General features: G+C 34.7%; 1 protein-coding gene across 2 annotated transcripts in view; it reads right to left on the reverse strand.

The window, feature by feature from the left end:
• LRBA (LPS responsive beige-like anchor protein) overlaps window positions 1-22,013 on the reverse strand; it is a 737,508-nt gene that overhangs the window by 21,471 nt on the left and 694,024 nt on the right. For both annotated transcript variants that reach the window (XM_069105500.1, XM_069105498.1), the window contains exons 39-40: window positions 17,149-17,304; window positions 10,233-10,400 (exon numbers count right to left, since the gene is read on the reverse strand). In XM_069105500.1, the coding sequence (XP_068961601.1) occupies window positions 10,233-10,400; window positions 17,149-17,304 (324 nt within the window). The remainder of the gene's footprint in view (window positions 1-10,232; window positions 10,401-17,148; window positions 17,305-22,013) is intronic.

Consider the following 22,013-nt stretch of genomic DNA (forward strand, 5'->3'; position numbering starts at 1 on the left):
GCTCCAAACTCTTCTTTCTTCCTACCTTCCTTCTCCTTCTCCATCATCCTCCCAGTCACCTAGGTTCTCAATCTAGGTACCACCCTAGGATCTTCTCTCTCTTCCTCCCCACCTTCTCCCCCTCTCTCCCCCATGTTCTATATGGTGCCAAGGTCTGATAATGTTACTTTAATAGCATCTCTTGAATATACCCCCTTCTCTCCTCTGACATTGCAACCACACTGGTACAGACTTTCATCACCTCATGCTTGGACTACTACAATGGCCTGCTGGTTAATCTCAATGTTACAACACCCCCCCCTCCCCCCAGTTCATCTTCCACTCATGTGATCCTGTCTAAGTAATGTCCTAGAGCACAGGTCTGACAATGTCACACATTACCACCCCCAGGCCTCAACCACCTACCACTCAATAAACTTCAGTGCCCCCCTATCACCTTGAGGATCAAATATAAAATCCCTGGTTTGGCTTTTAAAGCCTTTCATAATCTCACTCCTCCCTACCTTTCCACATTCTTATACCTTATTCCTCCCCATATATACTGCAATCCAGTGACATTGGCTTCCTTGCTGCTCCTTGAGCAAGACACTCAAGTTCCCAACTCCAGGTATTTTTCATACAAGGAATACTCTCTCTCTCTCTCTCTCTCTCTGTCTCTCTCTCTCTGTCTCTCTGTCTTTCTGTCTCTCTGTCTCTCTCTCTCTGTCTCTCTCTCTGTCTCTCTCTCTCTCTGTCTCTCTGTCTCTGTCTCTCTCTCTCTCTCTGTCTCTCTCTCTCTGTCTCTCTCTCTCTCTCTCTCTGTCTCTCTCTCTGTCTCTCTCTGTCTCTCTCTCTGTCTCTCTCTGTCTCTCTCTCTCTCCATCTCTGCCTCCTAGCTTCTATGGCTTCCTTCAAGCCCAGTTAATACCTCACCTTCTACAAAAAACCTTTACTGATCCTCCTTAATTCAAGCAATTTTCCTCTTTGGATTTTTCCAATTTGTCCTATATAGAGTTTGTTTGTACAAAGTTGTTTGCATGTGGTCTCCACCATTAGGCTATGAGCTCCTTGAGATCAGGGACTGTCTTTTATCTTTCTTTGCATCTCCAAAGCTTAGTACATTGTTTATTATATTTAATGACTGACTCGTCTCTTAAAAGGGAGGTGGTGGGCTCAATGTGCTGAATGAGGTTCATTTTTGGCCATGGTCAGTATGGGAATTTGTTTTGCTTGACTATGAATATTTGACAAAGATTATTATTTCAAGAATGAGGGAAGTAGGAGGGAGAACAAGCATATATTTTTAAATGAGGAGAAACTGAAATGTGAGTGATTTATCAAAGAATATCAATAAAAATTTTAAAAGAAAAATAGAAAAGGGGATAGTTTGGCACATGTGGACATAAAATCATCAAGATCTGTTAAGTGCCTAAAAACCACTGGGGGAAGGGAAGAGGGAATAATTAGAGATAACTCCAAGATTTTGAAAACAGAAGACTAAGAAGTGGTGCCACTCTTCAATCCCTAAAGTCATAAGTTTCAAGAATTCTCCCATACCACTAGGAAAAAGATCCAGGAACTTAGATGAGGAGTAACAGTTAAGCTAATTGTAAAGTATTCCCACATTTTTCCTATAGTCTTCAAAGCACATTTCCCTCATTAATTCATTACTACTATGGTTCTTGATTTAAGCTTTTAATTTCATCTTCTACCTCATTCTCCAGGTATAATATATACAAGATATTTCTAGCAATGCAACAAAATCCTTCAACTACAAAAAGATCTGGGTGTCCAGTGGAATTTATTATAATGAATTGATACCATATAACATTATTATATAAGACTTTATCCTTTATATTATAATGAATTAAGACCATATAACATTATTATATAAGATTTTATCCTTAAAAAAGATAATTCCTTGTTTTGGCTATTCAAAATGCCTTTTCACCAACTCATCTACTAAATCACACATAGTCCTTTGAAATACCTTCTATTCAGAATCTTTTGTAGGTTTCTTCCATGAGGGCAGGTAGAATTCACAACTGTACATTTAGATCAAAGAATTTTAGAGCAGAAATGGAACTCTGAGAACATGTAGTCTGACCTTTCCTTTTTAAAGATGAGTAAACTGAGGCACAAAGGAAGGGAATTAATATGCTTAAGCAGAATGTGCAGATATTGGCAAGTCTGAAAACTAAAGGGGAGGACAGGGAAATAACTATTTATGTAGCACCTACTATGTACCAGGCACTGTGCTGTGTGCTTTTCCCCTGCCTTTCCCCCTGCCAAATATCACATCTGAGCCTCATAACAATCCTGTGACATAGATGCTATTACTATCCTCATTTTACATTTGTGGAAACTGAGGAAAACAGTTTGACTTATATATATATATATATATATATATATGTATATATATATGTATGTATGTATATATAAATAGTGGGACTTATTCTGGATCACACAAATAGTAAGTGTCTGGGGCCAAATTTGAACTTAGGTCTTTCTGACTCCAGGGCCATCACTCTATCATCCATTGTGCCCCTAATTGATAGAAACATCCTGTACAGTTTGAACAAAGGCCACAGGAAGCAAAAATCATAATGCTTTAAATGTTGCATGTTCTAATGCTCACAGCAATGGGGTCAGAGATTTAGTGCTGAAAAGGACCCTTAGATGTCATCTAGTCTAACTCCCTCAGTTTATAGCTGAAGGATCTGAAGCTCACATGGGTGTCATACAGTCAGTAAGTAGGTGATTGGGATGCACCTTAGAGTCCATGCTGACTCCCAAGTCAGTGTTCTTCCCACTATCCTGCACTGCTTAGGTTTGTCTCAAATGCCTCTACCCCAGGAGCTGGTCAATGTTTACCAGCTGGCTCTCTGAAGAGAAATAAATGCACCACATTGTTAAGTTTAATCTGAATTACTAACAATTTCTCCATCACTTTCTCAAGTATAGACAATCAACAAAGCACTAAATTAACCACTGATTTGTAGCATGTGGTGACTTCCAAAGTGGAAATGCTCACCCTGAAAATGGAACAATTGGCTTTTGGGAGCTCCATTGGAACTGACTAAAGCATACCTGCTAAACCCAAACTACTCTGATTCTGGAGAAGCCTATTTCAGGTATGATGAAAATACATTTTTAGAATTATGAACAAATAAAAGCAAAGACTTAAATGCACTTACCATTATTTAAATATAATAGTGCCCTTTATGCTGCTTCATAAACCTCCATTATAAAAGCTAACATATGGAAAGACAAATTAGGGGGGCAATTTGTGGACTGAGGGACAGTCTTGGAGTAAGGAGGAACTGGATTCATATCTTGCCTTTGGCACATAGAACTAAGGACAAGCCCCTCAAAGCCTCAGTGCTCCAGGCAAATCTTTGTGACTAAAACTTCTCAGACAATTGCTGGTCTGCTTTTGGATGGAGGTAGTTTCCTAAAATTGAACTCCTACTTCCCCCCCCACCCCAAAAGGTTTTATCACTGAATTCCTTTAAAACACTAAATTTCTCTGGAGCATTTAACGATGACCAGCTGGCACACAGTTTCTTCTATACTTAGAGTTAATTTTTTGTGTGAAGTTTTCAGGACCTCGGAGAACTCGAGTTGACTTGTGGTTAGATAATAGTTGCAATAGTTGCAAGGAAGTAAAAGCAGTGGTGGTAGCAGTAGAAATGGCAGCAGCAGTAGCAGTAGGGAGAAGTAGTTATAACTCAAGTTAACCGAGAAAAGTACTTATAGGAAAGCATTATAAGATCAAAACAACTATATGTGACCTTTGTGTTAATACTTTTACAGGAAAATTGGTTAAAATTTTTTTAATATTCTATCGGTAATAGTCTAAGAAATTGAAGAAATTAACTTGTAAATGTCTGCATTTAAAAAAAATTGGAGACATTATCACATTTATTATCCAGATTTTATAATTGATAAGTTCCCTTGCCATTTCTTTTCTTCCTTTTCTCCACCCCCACAAAAGAGAAAGAAATATTTTACTTTTGGAGTCTCACAGTCAAATGGATGGTCAGCACACTTTTCTATTTGAGAATCTTTTAAAAACACTGTTAAATGGACTATAGAGAACTTACACCTTGCTATTTAATTTTTTAGATTAAATCCAGAAAATTTTTAAAATTAAATTTCCAATGTGAATATAAAAAAACTACCATACAACTTTTTCCACAGTATTAATGTTTGCATATGAAGATAGTCAGAAAAAGTGCTAAATTTAGAACATAAATCATTAGTTCCTCTGTTCTTTTAGTTATACAGCCATAACTTAAGGGCAGAATGGTATAGTCATTTTTTTTCTGCAACTAAACAAGGTAAATAAATATGATATATTGGTACATCATCCCACCACTCTGCATATGGTGCATATTAAGGGTGTATTCATTTACCATATGAATATAATTCCTTTTACCACATCTACTCTTAGTTCCAAGCAGTAAATATAGAGTTGTTTTGCCTGGAACTTGAGGGCCTGCATTACATCATCGGGCACTAAACATCTTAGACCTTCTGGAGAATTTCATGCATACAGTTTTTGTGACACCTGAACTTGAATATTGCCAACACACCAACTTGTGGAATTCTTCAAGGGAAGAAAGCAACATATCTGGCTTGATGTCAGAGCCACAAGATAGACTAATGCTACAAGGGACACTTGGCTCTTTAAAGGTACAGGTCAAAAACCAAACCTCACTGTGGATGATGGTGTCCAGGATATTTACTGGCACAAAAACTTGCTGTGTGCTTAATATCCTTTTGTTAAAATCACAAAACATCTAACACAATTAGTACAAACTGGAATAAAGTCCCTTGGACAAGACTGTTATCTTTAACTTCTTTCCTAAACTGACATTCAATCAACTGAAAGTCTTACAACTGTTTATTTTTAGCACATTTTTGAAAAAATATGCAGATATAATACTTGCTGTCTCTCTGATCAAGTATGAAACACAATTTTCCATATTTGTAAATAAAATAAAATCATAGTTGGTTACAATTCTGCAAAGCAAAAAAAAATCATTTTTACAATGGTAAATATAACTATGACAACACAAGAAAGTGCCATTTCAACCTTGTTCCATACAAAATATATTTTATATGCCAACTTTTTTTTTAATGCACACCTGTTTTATTTTGCACATTTCCCCAAGTATTAGCAGCACTAATTTCCCAGTTCTGGCCAGCAGATGGTGCTCTAAGACACCTACTTCTATACAGTAATAATTGTTAGTTTCTCTCCAGCCATTTTTTGGCAAGACAAAGAATAAGGATTTATCAGTAGCTTCAGTGAAAGATATTGTGTTTTACCATAAAAAGGACATAATTCCTGTATATGTGCACAGAAATATACATATGCATAAGCACATACACCAAAGCACCTAGTAAATAATTCACACCTGGACATATAATATACCACCACTTTTCTCATAGAGTTGATGTGCAGTACATGTGCATATCAGCAGTATTTATGTTCATATGGTAAGATCATTCTAAATTCATTAAAAAAAAATTTAGAATGCCTGAAAGTTAGAATTCATTTTTAATTATAGGAGGAATGTCTCATTAGGGGGATACTGGTAAAATTAATAACAGTAGGACTTACGGTAATGACTTAAGTGATTGATGAGAATACAACAAAATGAAGTTTTAGACAGAAAAAAAACAGGGCAGCTATATCATACAGTACTTTAAAAAACAGCTCTGTGGTCTGTTCTTTCTAGCCTTATGGTTAATAAAACCTTCTTTCTAATTAATGGTGCTGAAATATTTTTTAAAGAACAGAATCATGTTGTGATGAAAAAAAAATACAACTAAAATAGTTGCTCTTTTTTCTCCCAAGCAGACGCCATTCTCATAAAGTGGAAAGCTGACATAGATTAGCATGTCTGATTGCAAAGAAAAAAATAATAAAATGCCACCTTTCAATCAAATCAAAACCAGAATGTGCAAATGGAAAACTACTTCACTGAAATACCATGCACACAAATCTAAGTCACAACTTAACAGTCTATGGACGTTTGTCTCTAAGACTAATCACCTGGGGATTAAAATACACACACACCCATTCACTGTCTAAAAATAATTAACGGGCTTTAATTCTGTAAACCAAAGTTTATGTTGTTTGGTGTTTTTATACATGAAATACTTGTAAATAATAGCAATTATTTTATAGTTTTCCATACATAAGGTCCATAATGACATTTTCAATGCTTAAAATATTGCAAATTGCACTATGAAAACTTTGATGATTATTTATTTCAACAATAATTAAAGATATGGTGTCTAGACCTCAATAACATGGGGAAAAGGAGCTACTCAGGAAGAGTAAGCCACTCTCTGGCAGGACTCTCTCTCAGGAAAAAATAACTAGTAACTAAGAACAAATGTGAGATGCTCCATTTATATATTAAAGCTATTTCTAATTAATTTGTTACAAATATACATTATAAATTAAATGTACAGCTTATTGTTCTATGTGTTTAGAAAATAATTTTTTACAGAAGTTAATAATGTATGATTATCACTCAAAGACAAAAAATTCTGGTAGATGTGAAAATGTGGTATTTGCAATGTAACAGGTCAATTTCATTAAACACAAGGAACTTGAGGGGGTTTTTGTATTTTTTTTTGAACGCCTAGAGTTATACACAAAACTTATCCAATATGAATTAGTTTGACTTTGCCCAGATGATATACATATTAAAATTGGGTAGCATGTTATTTTTCATTCTCTCTGTTTCTTTTTGTTTAAATAGTAATAAAGCTATCGACTTTGCAAACTGCACTAGTATTAGATCTGGAGACAGTGAAGTGATAGAAAGGAAAAAACCAAGAGAGGCATATGGCCTGAGTAAGTAAAATTAAATTTCCAAAGCAGACTTATTCTCTTGACTTTCAAACTGGAAAAACTACTCTATCACTGAATGAGAACCTATAAAAAACTGAAAAACAACAGGCCTAAAGATTTCTTTCATGTGCTTTTTTTTACCACGTAGAAAGAGAGGAAACTTTTAACTCAATAGTCTAAGTAAAACAAGTTATTACATGCATCTCTGGGCTATGTATTTATAACTAAACATTTAGTAAAAAACACATACTTTGGATCACACACACTGGATGTCAGGGGAAGAAACAGACTAAATATGCAAAAGTTAAAGAATACTCATTTAGCAAAAACACTCATCTGAAAATTAATCTGATTTCAGAAGTTGTCAGTGGTGCCATCAACACAATTAACAGGTACTGATTTTGCATAAATATTTCTGAGTATAAAAAATGTCACAATGTTCACAGTATAAAAAATGTCATTTTTTCTTTCAAAAAGTATAGACTGGGACAGAAAAAAAAATAAACTAATACTTGTTATATTTTCATTTTCTTTTTGATTCCTCAAAGTAAATACTGATACTAAATTAAATTGAGGTATCTAATATTTTTAAAAGGCCAGAAAGGGAGTAAAATACTGTAGAAAAAGTGATGATTTTGGGGTCAGGAACTTGGGTTTGAATCCCAGTCCTGCCAAGGGTGACCTCTGTAATCTGGAACAAATTCCTTAGATTTGTTGTACAACGAGGTGGCTGGTCCTGACAGGCCTGCATGGTCCCTTCAACCTTTAAAATCTATAATCCTATGAAAGGGATATAATTTACTTTGAGAAAATTAATTTAGAAAATACACAGTGCCAGTCTACCAGCATTTAACATGTATCTCTTGTACTACTGGGGTCTTCTATGTAAACATGAGGAGGAGTTAAGTATTCACCACTCTCTACTCAAACTGAAACTGTAACATAGAGTACTTTATAAGTAACAGTAATATGGCTACCAAGACAGCTGGTATTTGTTTAAATGATGTGAATCTTAAACTATCAGATTAGGGCATTGTTATTATCATTGTGATTCCTATTTTATAGATTAGGCTAATGGATCTCTCAGTGTGAGGACAGAGGTTCTTGACAATAAAAAATGACATTTATATGGCACTTTGAAGTTTGTAAAGTACTTAGATGATGTCATATGATATTCATAAGATACTTGTGTGGTAGGCACAACAGACTATTGGTCCCATTTTTTTTTGACTTTTTGGATGGGGGAAGGCAGGGCAATTGGGGTTAAGTGACTTGCCCAAGGTCACACAGCTAGTGTTAAGCATCTGAGGCCAGATTTGAACTCAGGTCCTCCTGACTCCAGGGTAAGTTTTTAAAGATGAAGAAACTGAGTCTGGGTAAGTGTCTGTGGTGGGATTAGAACCTAGGTCTTCCTGCACTGGCCCTGGAGTCAGGAGGACCTGAGTTCAAATCCAACCTCAGACACTTAACACAAAACTAGCCATTTGACCTTGGGCCCTTAACTTAACCCCAAATGCCCTACTTTCCCCCTCAAAAAAAAAAAGCAAAAAAATTTATTGCAGCCTCCTTTCAAAACTATTTGAAAACTATTATTTCACTATGTGGACTTGCATTTCTGAAAGACAGCAACAATTAGTTGATGTGAAACACAATAATCCTAGAGACACAAAAAGGTAACCCACATGTCATTAGGAACTTCCCAGATTTCATTCTAGAATGACCAAAACCCACATGGATGTGATGGCCATATAAAGCAAGTGATGCTATCAATCCCAAACCATCATCTATCACCAGTTCCCATCATCTCCCTTGTTCAATATAATGCTGGCAATGAAACTGGTTTAAGACAGGTAAGATAGACTTAAAGGTCTTCCTAAATATCTGGATACAGATAACAAAGTGAGAGGTTTAGCAATTATGACAATCTAAGACATTTTCTGATGAGGTAGGAAAATTGAGTTAGATCTGAGGAAGGTTAATAATGAAAAAACAAGTACAATGTACTTTTAGTCAAAATAATATTCAGAGGAAAAAAACAATCAACATACAGTTAACATGTTTCAACTACATATAAAATGGAGGTATGGGTATAGCATTGCTTATCAGTCTTTAAAATTCTCGATTCCCCTAACATTTGGAGGAAATTCTCCTGATTTTGTATAAAATGCAGACATTTGCAATTCATCACAGAAAACATTTTGCTTAGGCACTACATCCTATAGCTTCTATTGATTAACTAACATGGTGTATTCATGTAAACAGAAGTGGATCTGAAAAACCTATACCACAGAATCCCTTAAAATGTTGCTAGAATTTGCTCACCTACAAAAGATTTAATCTCCATAAAAGTACAGATAGCACAATCTGTTAAAGTCAATGAGATATAAGATGGATTTTTAAGTTGTGGTTTGTTTTCTAGTTGAAAGACAAAAGTGACACAAATAGGTACTACTGAACTACTCTGGTAAAAATAACCTTGAAACGTGCTTACTCTAACAAAAAAAAAACTGCAACTTGCTTTAAATTAGGAAACTGTAAATATTTAAGAGCAGTTAAAATGCTCTACCTTGTGAAATAAAAATCTAATATGCTATTCCTGCAGTAACTCTTCAATGTTGTCATAATCATTTTAATTAAATTCTCATTTTTCAGGTGGTCCCTTTAATTGTTTTTTTCCTACTACTTAATGTGTTTTTTTAAAAGCCATTTCTTTTCCCCAGCTGTGTGTGATTGGTTTTAATGGTAGCTACTTCCTTTTTTGCCTTCTGTGAATTACACTTTTAAACGGTTGCACGTTTTGTGTTTTACTGCTTCAGTGTAGTTTCATAAAGAATTTTAAGGCTATTGCTAAACATTTTCATTTCCCATCTGTAAAACTAAAAGTCAGTGAGAAATATTCCAGATTGGCCTTTTACAACCAGTTCTAGTTTTTAATATATAAATGAAAGTGCATTATTACGCAGATTTTGCAAAAACCTGGCTTATTTCTCCAAAATTAACATTTTTATTTGTTCTTTAAAAATAAATAGTTGGCAGACAAAATAATTTGTGGCATCTCTTTTGATTCTGGGTAATTGTCAATTAATGACACATTTGTATTTTCCTTGGTGGAATGCTATTTTCAGTTAGGACTAAACTTTTCAGACCTTGAGAGAAACATGGAACCAAAAAATGTGATTTTAAGTTTGTGTCTTAGTCATTAGGGGTCACACAATCTTAACAAGACCACCTAGACCTCCTTTAATTTAAGCTTGAGAAATTAAAATTACTTGTTAATTTAATTACTTCATCACAAGAAAGAAAAAAGTTAACTAGAGTAAAAATTTTATTACCAGCCACTTGTCAAAAGTTTTCTGGTAAAATAAGCTGTACTTACTGCCTGGGTTATCTCCAATTCCATTGTTTTTCCCATTCCAATACCAGAGAAGGAGTGTTGCATCTCGAGACCCCGAGAGAATGTAACAATTTCCTCCAATGTATGACTCAGATCGGGCAAGGCAAGTGACAACATCCCAATGTCCAAATACCACTTGTATCAATTTTCCTGAAATACAAGAGATTGATTGTTGGCTACAAATGGCTACTACTAATTAAATTTTATTTCTATATATTCGTTAAAGGAGGGTTAGGGAGACTTCTGTTTAGAATCAGAATTCATCAGGTTACTTCTCTATGTCTTAGAAAGTCACAAAATTGCCTGACTTAAGAAATATTCTGAATATTAAGAAATTTTCATTTTTCACTCATTTAGCCTGGCCTCTACCATTAGCTGTGATTAATAAAGGTTTACTTTATTGCATTCCATTTGCACTTTCTCAGAAAATAGATACATTTAAATGCAACAGGTCATATGGGAATATTTCTAATATTTATATACTTGAATTACATAAATTTGGAGATTTCTAGAGTAGTTGGGTCATTTCTGTTGTTGCTTTTTAAATTCCTATATGGCTGAAATTCATTCCATAAAGGTAGTGATGAAAAACAAACTTATAGGTGTTTATTCAAAGGTAAATTTTGGGGGAGAGAGTGAGAAGGAGTGAGGTGGGAAGACAGAAAACCTCAATAAAACTGCAGAACACAAGGGAAATTGTGTGCGTACATACACAAATACATAACAGGACACACACAGAGAGTATATAACATATATAACACTTGTATGACATGTATACATACATACACACATATGTATATATGTACACACATATATACAAACACAAATACTGGCTTTCATTTATCCAGACACGTTGGCACATAATTGTGGAAATTTTGTAGGAAATTAAATCACTACAGCAGCTGCTGCCCTCCATTCTATGTCTAACTCTCACTAGCTACCATTTTCCCACTAAACTGCCTCACTTCTAAAATAAAATAAATAAATAATGTTCAAAAGAGTGTTTTAATATATTAACATTAATATAATAACAAATATATTAACATATATCTGAATAACATTTTCAGCAGGGTTCCAGAAATGTTGTTCGAGGGCACAAGGAAAAAGCCTTCATGCTTACAAAATATCACTAATATACATGCAGAGCTGATAAAAACTGTAGTTTATCACAGGTGAAATCCAGGCTATGTGAAAAGCAAGGACTTGTACCTGCTGCATACATATATCCAAGCTGCCAATACATATTAGTAAGAAAATATGATTATTTTTGATGTGTTTTGATGTCTTAAATTTTATTTAAACCCACGAGGCTACTAAAAGGAAGGATACAGTTTAAGAAATCAAGGACAGAAAAAAAGGAAAATAATGGAGGGAAAAAAGGAAGGAAATAACTAAATACTTTGTTTAGTTGACTAATGCTCCTACGATGAAAATATTTATCCCATGACCAACATTCTTGCACCCAAGTTTTTAAATTGTATCTGCTTTCATTTCAAATTAGCATATTAAACATATTTTTTATACTGTAATTTAGGGGAAAAGTTTCCCCTGAAGGCTTTTATATATCCATACAAGATCAAAAACTCTTTCCTGAATTTTCAGGATTTCTGAATTACAATGGTCTCTAAATTTATACTATTACTTTTTTGTTTTAAAAACAAACAAATTCAAATTGTAGATTTTATTTTAATTGTGATTCAAATGAGAATAAAATTGGGGACAACAAGTATTAAAAATATTTTTTTCTTTCATTTGTTAGAATATTTCTCATCCTTGAAACTTACACTATTTAAAGTTCTTGAAAGGTACAATAAGTAGACATATATAGTTCCTACCCTTCCCAGCTTTGAGTTGGGAAAATAAAATATACAAATCACAACTACAAAGCAAAGGTGAAGTCATGAAAGAGAATGCTCATAAAAAAATAGTACTTATTAGGTGTGATAAATGTCACTATATTGTAGTATATTTTTATTAGTACAAATAGAACTGAAATAATTTTGCACTTGGAGACAAGAATACCTGAGTCCAAATCCTGCTTCAAACACTTACCAGCTATGCAAGCTTGGGAAAGTCACTTAACCACTCTATATTTTAGTTTTCTCATTTGTAAATTGAAGGGACTGAACTCCATGGCCTGTAAGGGCTATCCTTGCTGCTTCTCTAGTTTACCTGCTCTTCAGTAATGCAAGGACTTTGGCCTTTCTCTGTACTACATAAGTATGTATAGCACAGAATCAATTAAAGGTAGGATAGTTAGAAAGGGAAATTTTCTTGGAGGAGGTAACATGTGTCAGTTAATCACCTTTTTATTGTTTTATACCAAAGTACAAACATGGAAGTATAACTACTATCTCTGCACTCAAAATGCAACTACAAGAGCCCAAACCTGGAAACAGGGACCATTTAATTTGTTGAAATGGACATTGTTATCTGGACATGAACTTCATCCTACAGTGGCAGAGGACGACATAATGGAAAGAGAAAGTTTTTGCACTATCAGACTAAGAAAAATCTTTCTTTTGTATCAGTCAGATACATTATGATATTTCAAACTGTTTTTTAGTTTCACCATTAGAACAATGAGTGGAGAAGTTTGTTAAAATGCAAATTTTATTTTTTTTTCCCAATGCTTTATTAACTTCTGGTTTACATCATTCATTTCCACCAGATTTTGAATTACAAATTTTCTCCCCGTTTTCCCCCTACCAACCGCCCCCAAATAGCAGTCCCACTCGATATCCCCTCCTCCAATCTGCTCTCGCCCATATCTTCTCCCATATCCCCTTCAACTTTTCTAGTAGGGCATGGCGGATCTCTATGCCCCAGTGCCTGTATATCTTATTTCCCAATTACATGTAAAGTAGTATTAATAATAGTGTGTGTATATATAATTTTTTTAAACATTTGATTTTAAAACTTTTAATTCCAGATTCATTCCCTTCCTCCCTTGTCACCCACCCTTACTGAGAAGATAAGCAATTCAGTATAGATTGTACATGTGTAGCTATGCAAAACATTTCTATAGTGGATATATTGCAAAAGACTGACTATATTTCCCTCCCTCCTATCCCAACTCCCACTTGTTCCATTCTCTACTTTGATCCTGTCCCTTTTCAAAAGTGGGTGCTTCCCATTTCCCTCCCCCCCAGCCTGCCCTCCCTTCCATCATCCCCCCTCTCATCCCCTTCCCCCCTACTCTCCTGTAGGGTGAGATACCCTATTTAGTGTGTATGTCATTCCATCCCTGAGCCAAATTCAATGAGAATAAGGTTGACCCATTCCCTTTTGCCTTCCTGTTCTTCCCCTCCATTGTAACCATTTTCCCTTGCCTCTTCTATATGAGATAGTTTACCCCATTTTGTGTCTCCCCATCTCCTCACATTATATTTCTCTCTCACCTCTTAATTTCACCTTTTAAGTATCATCCCTTCCTATTAAATTGGTCCTGTGCCCTCTGTCTATGTATACCTGTAAAGGTATATACACACATTCACATATGTATTCATAGGCCCATATACCCTTCTATATAGACACACACACATATATTTCTATTCCCTTCAACTATTTTCATACTGAGAAAAGTTTCATCAGTTACAATTATTGTTTTTCCATGTAGGAATGTAAATAGTTCAACTTTGATAAGTTCCTTGTGATTTCTTTTCCCTGTTTACCTTCTCATGCTTCTCTTGCATGAGAATAAGCCTTCTCTTAATTATGATTGGATAGTTATCAGGATTTTCTCCTTAAGTTGTGAAAAATTTCAGGATGGCTTAGGCATTTAAACAAATTAGTCTTATTATTTGACAGTTATTTTATACTTTAGGTCCATATACAGAAACCTATTCTGACTCTGCATGTCCCTTTTGTGCCTCTCATGACCTTCCTCTCAAGTTCAGTTTACTCTAGTTATGTGGTCGAGGCTTATTCTTCCTGAATAAATCTTAGCGTATCAATACCGGCTGCTCTCTTTCATAAATTATTTTCTGATAATCTCATAAGAGTTCCGCAACCTTTTTTTTTTGTTTCCTTTAATGGTAGCCCACCTCTCGACACACTAATATCAAATATTACCACAAGCACTGGGATATCCCTTTTTTTGACAGAACACATTTTCTAGTTAATGTTTTATTTGACAGCTGTGCTACAAATAAAAAAAAATCAAGCTCAGTACTCTGAATTACTGAATCTAAAAGGCTGACTGAAAATAATTCCCATTGCTGGGGGAAAGTTTTATTGTTGCCTCTCCTGTACTAGTTGTGTCCAGAAAACATGATTTATATGAAAAGAATTTCCTGTTAACAAAAAAAATTTTTTTTAAATCCTGAAATCTAATAAGGACTTTTTTTTAAAAGTGCTAAAATATAATTGAATTCAACACTTGTGATAGCTTTGCCATTACACATTAGTGATCACATAATCTTTTCCCCTTGCTCCTCTGCCAAACCTGGGGAAAATATTCAACTATAATGTTCTTGCTTTCATAAAAAAATCGAAAGAAACAAAACATAAAGATATTACTTATAGTGAAACCTACACTAGATTTTGTTTTGTCCACAGGATATTAAGAAACCAAAAAAGAAAGCATGGAACAGTTTTTTATTTATTTCTTCACAGATTTTTCCGGCAGGTATAAATATTTTGTTTTTTCATCCTCTAGGGCAAAATCAGTTCCATCCAAATGAAGTTTAAAAATAAGTTTTACTGTTAATTAAGACATTAGAGCAACACATCTTTATAGATTAAAAACTCCATACAAATAAAGAGTTGGAGCTGTGTTTGTTTTTGGTAAGGGTGGATAGTACAGGACATAATGTCCCATACTGTCCCAAAAGTCTCAATGTAGTTTTAAGGTATTAATTTAATAGTTTTTAATCATTTTTATTTTTAATATCTTAAAACTACACCAAGACTTTTTGGGACACCCTGTGTACTAAAGACATATAATGGGTTTAGATTTCTAAAATAAAGTGTCTTTCTAACAAAACAAATCAAAGTCTTTACAATTTTGACTATGAAGCAGAATGACAATATGAAGAAAATCTGGGCCTTTTATTATACTTACCTTTATTATTTTAGGATTTATTATAATTCTAACTTTAAACTCCAACAAAGTCAATTAAATTCACTTTAGAATCATTTATATCTGAATAACAATTTATTCATATAACCTAATGACAACTGTCAGCTATGTTGAGGCTCCCCCTTTAGCTTCTTTTGCTATTTATCCCTATATATTCCTAACCTCTTTGTTTTATTTGCTTTTTGGAGGAGGAAGGTAGGGCAATTAGGTTAAGTGACTTGCTCAATGTCACATGGCTAGTAAATGTTAAGCATCTGAGTCTGAATTTTAACTCAGGTTTTGCTGATCCCAGGGCTGGTACTCTATTCACTGCACCACCTATCTGCCCCTAACCTCTTTATTTTTAAAACAGTAACATAACACTTACTAATATTAATACAACCTCTGGAGAATCATAAGAAATAATTTAAAGAGCAGAGTTTGTAAGGTGATGTAACAGGTGAATCAAATGCATATCATGCCAGAGTGACAACCACTGCCCTAAAAAAGGAAGGCTAAAGATGTGAATGACTAATTTAGAGGAAATGTATTATATTACAATGGAAATATTTTGTGGAAAACGTGGTCACTTCTTAATAAATTATTTAGTAAGGTAGGAAAATATATTTTAGAAGGATTGTCAACAAAGTAGTAACAAAAAGAACTGTCTGTGAAACTTCTAGGTAACCAAAAGTAACTTGCCCAAGATTACATGGCTAGTTTTTTTGTGTGGGTGTAAAGTGTCTGAGGCCAAAACCGAACTTGGCTCCTCCTGACTCTGGGGCCGGCACTTTACTCACTGCGCCACCTAGCCGCCCCTCAAAAATTTCAATTAAATAGAGCACTATATTTCTAAAATATTCCAAGTTTTTATTAGATTATAACATCAATTTTCACATTTGAGTTGCATATATCTATTATATATTTCACAGAATCACAGATATGGAGGGAACTGTGGCATTCATTTAGTCCAGTTGGTATGCACCAATGACTCTGTAGTCACTAATATTTCATTAATCTAAAAATGGAAAGAACATAAATTTTTTTTAAATTAGAAAACTTTTAATCTTATATTATTTTCTAGAGGTTCTTAAAATATATCAGACTAGAACTTAACTAGGCTCCATAAGTTCCTCGGTATGTTGTTCTTCAACCTGGATGAAACTCTTTTCCTTAATATGCAAAGCTCTACAAAAACTCATTATATTAGTTCTCATGGGGTAATATAGTTGAGCATGGTGTGTCCCTTAGGCAGATGCATGCAAATGAATATATGGGCTTGGGATTTTTATGCTATCTTAACAAGAGCTCCTGTCATGCATAAAAGCAGGAGTCAGCTACTTTTCTTCAAGATGGTGTAGCTTTTAGAAGGATTCTATGCAGAACTGGGTAAAGGAAAAGAAAAATAGACTCCCAAGAGGTATGCTTAATGAGACTTTGCAGGAGGCAAAAAACCTTCTATATAAAATAATATAAAAGAGGGAAAACACTAGATATGTATGTACTCCCCATAATATCATACATATACACAAGCACATGCTATTTATATACTACTACTGCCTTCAAAAAATGATCAACCATGCTGCAAATGCATTTTGGCTGAAAAATCTTTGAATAGAAAAAGAATACTAAGGGTTAATTCACAGTGGCCTACAGTGATCATGCCTTGGATGGGATAAGAAGTAAAAGTATGTTTTTTTCTTTCTTATTTGATATTTTTTTTACAAATTGCAAATAGGCCGTTCTTGTTTGAAGCAAAAATATGAAGAAATATTCTAAGAATTTCAGTGTTTACTTGTATAAATAGAGTTGAATGGTGAAGAAAACAACATTTACCTGTGTCTGTAGAATAGACCCGGAAACTCTTGTCCCAGAAACCACAGACAAGAATATAGCGGTTGTCAGAAGTGATGACAAAGCACTGGGAGTGGACCTGAATACTCTGGTCTAAAAGGTCAGTGATTTGCCTCCTGTGCATCCCTGTATTGCTAGCTGTGGAAGATAAAAAGGAAACAACTAAGTATATATAGTCAAAAAAACTCTACATTTTAATCAAACAATTCTTGGGGTGTGTGAACAGGTGATAAATTCAAATACAAAAATACCAGTCCTTTCATTTAAGGCAACGCCCCTCCCCCCACCAAATGAACATATTTGTTGCAAGAATGTGAGTAGCCAAATTCAACATCTTAGCAAAAATGTCTTTGCCTAGGGGAAAGGAACAATAACATGTTACAATTTTAAAATAGTGTACAATCCGCAGAACATGTATTATAGCTCTTGGGTTAAGTCAAAACCAGATTACAATCACAAAACTGTATCACAGATTGGTTTGTATTCCTGACAATCTCATTACAACTATTGTCATGAGAATGGAGTCATGTTGTGACAGACTATTACCTTTAACATTTTGTCACAAGGAAAAGATATTAGAATTTAAATGTCACATATTCTGTGAAATATCGCAGCATCTTGTACTACTTTAGCTCTAACGGGTCTTTAATTTGATTAGATGTGCAATCCTAATCCCCTGTTTACAGGAGCACCATTACGTAGAGAAAGAGGAGAATGACTGTTTATTAAAGATATGTGTAATTGAAAAAGTTAAGCAATAAAACAAGGCAGAGTGACTTGGTGTTTCCAAGCTGCTACAGAATGCGTAGATTGGGGTTTATCTGAAGGCACCAACCAAGGGCAGACAGAATAACGTCGGGACACATGGGAAGGTTAATAATCCTCTGAAAATAGGCTACCAGGAGTGCCATTATCAGAAAAGGAAATTATACTCAATAAGCCCTTCTTGATATTATAAGGCTAGCTATGTTAGAAAGCTGTTTCTAGGGTCCTAAAGGATGTTTCAACACTGACTTTCCTATTCAAATAAGATTTTTTTTTTGAAAAAAACAAAACAAAACAAAACTGAGGCTGAAACAAAATAAGATGAAAAGGTAATATTAAAATCCTTTCCAACTAAGATTCATTTTTTTGTCTTTAGTTTTCTGATAACATAATGTATTCACTGTTGATGAGTGTAGCACAGGTATGGAGATTAGACTTTGGAAGTAACAGCAAGGACAAGCTATTTTACAACATTTTCAGCACTACAATGGTTTAGCTGAAAAACTCATACATAAAATTCTAATCAGGAAAAGTAAATCTAAATACAGCTCACTTGTGGTGGTTTCATGTGGGATTCTGGGTATTTGTTTTTGTTTGTTTTTAGAAGGGAAGAGAAGGTAAAGGATAGAGGGCAAAGCAAGAAGAGAAAAGGTATTTTCAAATTAACGTTCTGCCAACATTTATCATAGCTTCATGCACTGAAGGGTACTTCATAACTATTACTGAATGATGGGGGCTTCTGACGCCTTTCAAGAATATCTGAGTCTACTGGCAAGTTGGTCAGCAGTAGTTAACAAATGGGGTCAGATCTTCTCCCTCTCCTTAAGGACTAAAATGCTAAGATGATGTAATGGTAAGGGAATTTGAAGATCTTCCCTAACCCTTAATAAGCAAAGGAATTTGAAGACCTTCCCTGATTTGAAAATATACTTTGCCCCCTAAAAGGCTGAATGTGGCCACATGGAATCTGTGTTGGGATAAGTTTGCTGAAGGGTGGAGCAGAGCCCACAGAAGCTTGTTTAGGGGAAGGCTTGTTTTTCAGGTATGAAAACACCTTGTTAATTTTGTAATTAGGCAGTGGGTCACTGAGGGTTGTGATGATCTCTGACCCTGAAGGCTATACATATATACCTCTGAGGCAAGGTTTTGCTTTGGGGCTCTCTTTGGGAAGAGTTGTGTAATTTGGCCAGATGAGACTCTGGGCAGCCGTTGAGCCCAGCTTTGAAAATGCAGATGTTGGTGCTTCTCTCTCTGGTAACTACCGTGTTTCCCCGATAATAAGACACTGTCTTATTAAATTTTTTGGACAGAAAAACACCAGAGGGCTTATTTTCAGGGGAGGGCTTATTTTAATGAACATTGACAGCAATTTTAATAAACAGGTAAATGTGAACAAAAAAATGTACCATTATTCAATAAGCAAATCACTGGGGAAGAACAGGATGACGCGCTCACTGCTGCAGCTCTGATTGGATGCAGCTCGTAGTGCGGCGTGCGTTTCACGGTGGGGGGGGACGGTGCATACAGAGGGTACCGTAATGTAGCGTGTAGTGCAGGGGATCACCTTCACTACAGTAGCAATCTCAATAGGGCTTATTTTTGGGGGAGGGCTTATTTTAGAGGATAGGTCTTATTATCGGGGAAACATGGGTAGCACTGTATGTAATGGTCAAACAGCTAGAAACCCTGTCTGTTGGTTTTCTGAATTGTGTTATTTTCTCTGTAGTTTTTGTTTGCTTGTAACTTCTCTTTGTATTTTCTCTGAAGTTCAGGGTGCTGAACTTTTCCCCCTGAACTAGGTAAATGATATATGTTTGATTAAAGTAAGATTGCTAATCCTTTTTGAGTTGCTTTTCTTCAAAGGCAGATCAAAGAACCTGTGCTAGCAGCCATCCTGGGCATGCTAGGGTGCTTGCTGCTACAGATGAAAAAATACCTTGAGTCATAACTCTGAAGCATGGGAAAGGCAATGCTGTTTTTTGAAGGAGGTAGAAATCTAAGAGATAGATTTTCTGTGTAGCTGTCCCACACAAATCTGTTCAATTCCATTGGACCAAGAAATAGAAACAAAATATTTTTTTCTACTTTCTAAGTGTTTTCTACTTTACTATTATAGAATTGGCATTCCAAATAAGGGTTATTCAATGTTTGTACAGATCTGTATCTTTGTTCTATATATTATTCCATATATTATATTATTATATATAATATATGTGTGACATATATAATTATATATAAATTATATGACATATAATTAATAATATCTATATTATTCTATATATTCTATACATTATCTTTGCTCTAATTATATAAACTTTCAGTGGGCAGGGGTCAAGTCATTTTGGAAAACTATGAAAGCTCTAGGCAGTCATAAACATATGGATGTATGAACTTTGGCCAAGTGACAAAAATGTAATATTGGTTCAAGGTTCTCAAACTTTCACCAATAAAATGCCTTTTTGGAGGAGATATGGAATTTAACATCATGACATCCATTATTTCAATACTTCTGTATATAACTTAACTCACTGTCATTCAAAATGAGGGTCATAGGTGAGGTTACAGTAATACAAATGATATATGCACATTCTACAATATTTTAAATAAAAACTTTCAAAATTCTCATGATAAATTAAAATTTTTATGGGATCAGCAAGTAAAATACCTTTGAAAAACTTAAAATTCACAACAGGTCTACCTTAGATACCGTGTTTCCCCGATAATAAGACCTATCCTCTAAAATAAGCCCTCCCCCGAAAATAAGCCCTATTGAGATTGCTACTGTAGTGAAGGTGATCCCCTGAGCTACGTGAAACGCACGCCATACTCCGAGCTGCATCCAATCAGAGCTGCAGCAGTGAGCGTGTCATCCTGTTCTTCCCCAGTGATTTGCTTATTGAATAAAGGTACATTTTTTTGTTCACATTTACCTGTTTATTAAAATTGCTGTCAATGTTCATTAAAATAAGCCCTCCCCTGAAAATAAACCCTCTGGTGTTTTTCTGTCCAAAAAAATAATAAGACAGTGTCTTATTAGCGGGGAAACACGGTAATACAGAAGAATAACCTATTAGATTAACGTTTTAAGCTTAATTATATTGAAATTATTTGTTTTATATCTAAAATATCAAGAATTCTGAATTAAAGAAGTCCAAACTAATTAGATTCAATACATCTACTACTATACAACACTACATTTACCTAGAGTAGAAAGAAATTCAAAATGATTTAGAAAATGGGTTCTTCTATTTCTCCCATTAAAAAAACCCCAACATACCCTATAATGAATCAAAATTTTAAAAAGCATTTAATGTGATATTTCAGGATTTAGGCAAAGAAGTAAATGGCTCCACTGTAATGATGTGTATTTTTATGTAGATAGAGTATTTCTATGGTATGAGCTTGAACTTTGGAAAATTAATAAATTAGCTGTCTTTGACCTTAGACTCCATCTATTCAATTGTAATAATCCATTTATAATTTGCAGCATTTTAGCCCTATGATGAAATAAATAAAGTTTTAAGGAAAAAGAAAAGTGGCCATCTACAAAACAATTTGGATTTTTTAAAAAAAATTATCCAATTCAGAATTGCAGGCTATAATGTAACATCCTAATTTAAAACAACATGAGTGAGGCAAATGAGAAGCTGAAGAAGAATCCAAACGCTAGTGCTAATAATATTTTCCTATAATTTGGGAGAAAATACTAGTTTTTCCATTTCTAAAATTATTACTGAATGGACATAGGTGGGGAAAGAGATTCCAACTATTTATATGCACATATTCCCTACCTTGTCATAGTCTCCAAGGCCAAGATGCAACATTGCAAGCTTTGGCCAAACCACATTTGATCTCTGACCATGCAACATAAAAGGGCGCAAAATGCTAATATGGACATATAAAGTAACCAAGCATGAAAGGCACAAGAGCAAATTTGTTTTCCAATGTTGTATGTACAAAAGATTTGCATTTCATCTTAAAGGGGGTCTCTTTGTGGACTTCTTCATTCTCTCTTTCCCTCTCTAATTTTGCCTTCCTTCCTTCCTTCCTTCCTTCCTTCCTTCCTTCCTTCCTTCCTTCCT

Source organism: Petaurus breviceps, unplaced genomic scaffold (genome assembly GCF_028583685.1).
Source record: "Petaurus breviceps papuanus isolate PSGF00001 unplaced genomic scaffold, PetGlider_PUasm1.0 76, whole genome shotgun sequence".
In the NCBI taxonomy this organism is placed as follows: Eukaryota; Metazoa; Chordata; class Mammalia; order Diprotodontia; family Petauridae; genus Petaurus; species Petaurus breviceps.